General features: G+C 34.8%; 1 protein-coding gene across 1 annotated transcript in view; it reads left to right on the top strand.

Moving 5' to 3' along the window:
• Positions 1-698: 698 nt before the first annotated feature.
• The window catches only part of EMH_0059870 (nifU protein, putative), a gene marked incomplete at both ends in the record, with an annotated part of 1,705 nt that continues 1,515 nt past the window's right edge, over positions 699-888 (top strand). Inside the window, one exon of the mRNA XM_013497725.1 lies at positions 699-789. Within this exon, the coding sequence (XP_013353179.1) occupies positions 699-789 (91 nt within the window). The remainder of the gene's footprint in view (positions 790-888) is intronic.

The raw sequence follows: 888 nt of genomic DNA on the forward strand, positions 1-888 counted from the left end.
ACAAAACGAAGTATGAACGCCACCGGTGCGTGCATGCAGCGGTGAGGGGTGTGTGAGAGGAGATTCAGCTATATAAATATATTAAATAAAATAAATTTATAAATTAAATATTATAAAATAAATTTATTTTTTGATATAAATAATTATTTATGAACAAAATTCATATATTCAACAGAAACAAGGATTCTATCACGCCGCGGGGCTGCGGCTGCAGGTACACTGCATGCGCTGCTGCGGATAGGTCATTTAGGGGAAATAAATCCGAAAAATTTGAATAAAAGGATTATTCTTTGAAAAATATTATCGAGAAAAACATAAAAACACAAAAATTTTATTCTTTTGGGCCCTAGATACCCTGAAAGCTGCTTCTCTCCTTCGGTGATCGCTGGGGTGTATAGGCAGCTCACCGGCGCTTGCACGAATAGGAGGTCTTTATCTCATCACTTTTATTTTCTTTTGTGTAAATTAAATAAAATTTATTGATAAAAAAAAACTATTTCTTTTAATATTTCCTCTATATATTTGTATTTAGGTGGCTGCTTCGTGCTGCTTACCCCATATTCAACGTGTGGTGTTTGTCGTTTTCTTTCGTTTTTTTTTGCATTTTCACGATGATTTCTTCGAAACTCTCCAACAGTTTTATATTTTCTTTAATTCCCTCCAAATATATCAGCATATTCCGCCAAAACTCCCGCGGGATGCAGCAGCAGCTGCAGCAGCTGCAGCAGCTGCAGCACCGATGCTACAGTAAGGAGGTACACGACCACTTCTTTAACCCCAGAAATGCAGGTAATTCAACTGCAGCAACACAGCAGGGCCTCTAAATATATATATATATATATATATATATATATATATATATATATATATATATATATATATATATAT

The sequence above is a fragment of the Eimeria mitis genome, genomic scaffold (genome assembly GCF_000499745.2).
Source record: "Eimeria mitis Houghton genomic scaffold, Emh_scaff2882, whole genome shotgun sequence".
Taxonomy (NCBI): domain Eukaryota; phylum Apicomplexa; class Conoidasida; order Eucoccidiorida; family Eimeriidae; genus Eimeria; species Eimeria mitis.